The sequence below is a fragment of the Chiloscyllium plagiosum genome, chromosome 6 (assembly GCF_004010195.1).
Source record: "Chiloscyllium plagiosum isolate BGI_BamShark_2017 chromosome 6, ASM401019v2, whole genome shotgun sequence".
NCBI lineage: Eukaryota > Metazoa > Chordata > Chondrichthyes > Orectolobiformes > Hemiscylliidae > Chiloscyllium > Chiloscyllium plagiosum.
The window spans coordinates 88,607,077-88,609,041 of record NC_057715.1 but is presented as its reverse complement, the minus strand read 5'-3'; the positions used below and the strand labels follow the sequence as shown (position 1 = coordinate 88,609,041).

At 40.8% G+C, this 1,965-nt stretch overlaps 1 protein-coding gene across 1 annotated transcript in view; it reads right to left on the bottom strand.

Moving 5' to 3' along the window:
* Window positions 1-1,965, bottom strand: part of nbeaa (neurobeachin a) — an 849,844-nt gene that overhangs the window by 747,945 nt on the left and 99,934 nt on the right. Inside the window, exon 4 of the mRNA XM_043692709.1 lies at window positions 362-457. Coding sequence (XP_043548644.1) covers window positions 362-457 — 96 coding nt within the window. The remainder of the gene's footprint in view (window positions 1-361; window positions 458-1,965) is intronic.

The window sequence follows — 1,965 nt, the reverse complement described above, 5'->3', positions numbered from 1 at the left end:
CCATCTCCCAAACCCACCAGACATGGCAAACATTTTTTCCCAACTGGCTCTGAAAGACTTTTCTTACATTCACTGCCATTACTTAGCATTTTTCTAAACTCCAGAGAATGTAGATCCAGACTCCTCAAAGGACAACCTTATTAACTTCGGAATTACTCTAGTGAACACCTGCTGCACTTTACAGAAAGTATAAACTTCCTTAGCTCAGGGGACCAAACCAGCACACATTATTCTAGATGCAGTCTTACCAAGGTTTCACTTAATTGCAACAAGACTTCTTCATCAAGCTTTTCATAATTCTTAACGATATTACACAAGATTAAATACAGGATTAAAAAAATGAAATCTCTAATAATCTTACTGCTGCACTGCGTCCAGGAAAGTTGAAGAAAGTATCTGGGCCTTGTCTTTGTGGCATCTGATTTAGAATTGACAGTAATTTAACTGCATGCCTGGGCTGTGAAAAGATTGGGAAAAAAGCCTTCAATCCAGTTGCATATAAAAAATAGGAATTCAAGATTAGATATTATCATTGTAATTTTGTTAATACATTTATCTTAAGAAAAACATTGGTGACATCAGAAAGGTCATACACCCAAAATCAATATGCTCTAATAGCAAGTGACAGAATGAGAAAAATATAGGTATCTCAGGATTGAAGGAATTACGGAGGTAGAAAGGGGCAAGGCAGTAGAGAGCTTTGAAAACAGAGATGAGAATTTTAAAGATAGAGGTGTTATTTGATCTTGAACCAATGCATGCCAGCAAGCAGAGGTGATGGACTTAACATGGCTAAAGACCTCAAGTCTGTAGAAGGTTGCATGTGGAAGGCAAGCCAGACATATTTGTAATAGTTGAGTCAAGCAGAAACAAAGACATGGATAAGTGTTTCAGAATCAAAAGGAGTTTGAGAGAGACAGTGTTATAGTGGCAGAAATCGATAATCTTAGTAAAGACACAAATTTATCAGAAATTCAAAGCAGCTATCAACATCAAGGATGCAGACATCCTAGCCAGACAATTGCCACAGATAGGGATATAGTTAGTTATCAGAGAACAAAGCTTGTAAAGGGGACTGAAGATAATGGGTTCAGCCTTCCCAATACCTAACTGGACTAAATTTCATGCAGAAATAAAAAAGATCCAAGGATACATCCCATGAGACCAGAGGTGACTGTACAATAGCAAGAAGATAAGCAACTGCAGTAATGCACTGGTTATAATTAAATAGATGAGAACAGAACCAAGTGAGAATAGTACCACCCAGCTGAACTACAGTAGGGACACACTGGAGGTCAATGATATAGTCAATCATATCAAAGATAGCAGAAAGAAATAGAAGAAAGAGGAATCATGGCAGTTCAATGGTTCGCACTGCTGCCTCACATCGCCTGGGATCCGGGTTCGATTCCAGCCTCAAATGTCTGTGTGGAGTTTGCACGTTCACCTTGTGTCAATGGGGATTTCCTCCAGGTGCTCCTTTTTCCTCCCACAGTCCAAAGATGTTCAGATTAGGTGGATTGGCCATGTTAATTTGCCCACAGTGTCCAGGGATGTGCAAGCTAGGTGGATTAGCCATGGAAAATGTACAGGGATAGGTTAGGGAGTTTTGATCTGGGTGGAATGCTGCCCTTCGGAGATGCAGCGCGGACACTGCTTCCACAGTGTAGGGATTCTATGCTGCTATGAATCAAGGAAGGACAGTTTGCCTTCTTCACAATCAAGTAGGATATCATGCGTTATCTTATACAAGAGCAATTTTGGTACTCCAAGAGAGCAGAAACTTTATTGGAGAGCAACTAACAAGGGGTCTAGGAAAGTTGGGCATTGCTGGACTTTGTTGATCACACTCCTGCCTCAGTCAGAAGATCTGGAAATGTGTTGCTGGAAAAGCGCAGCAGGTCAGGCAGCATTCAGGGAACAGGAGAATCGACGTTTCGGGCATAAGCCCTTCTTCAGGAATGA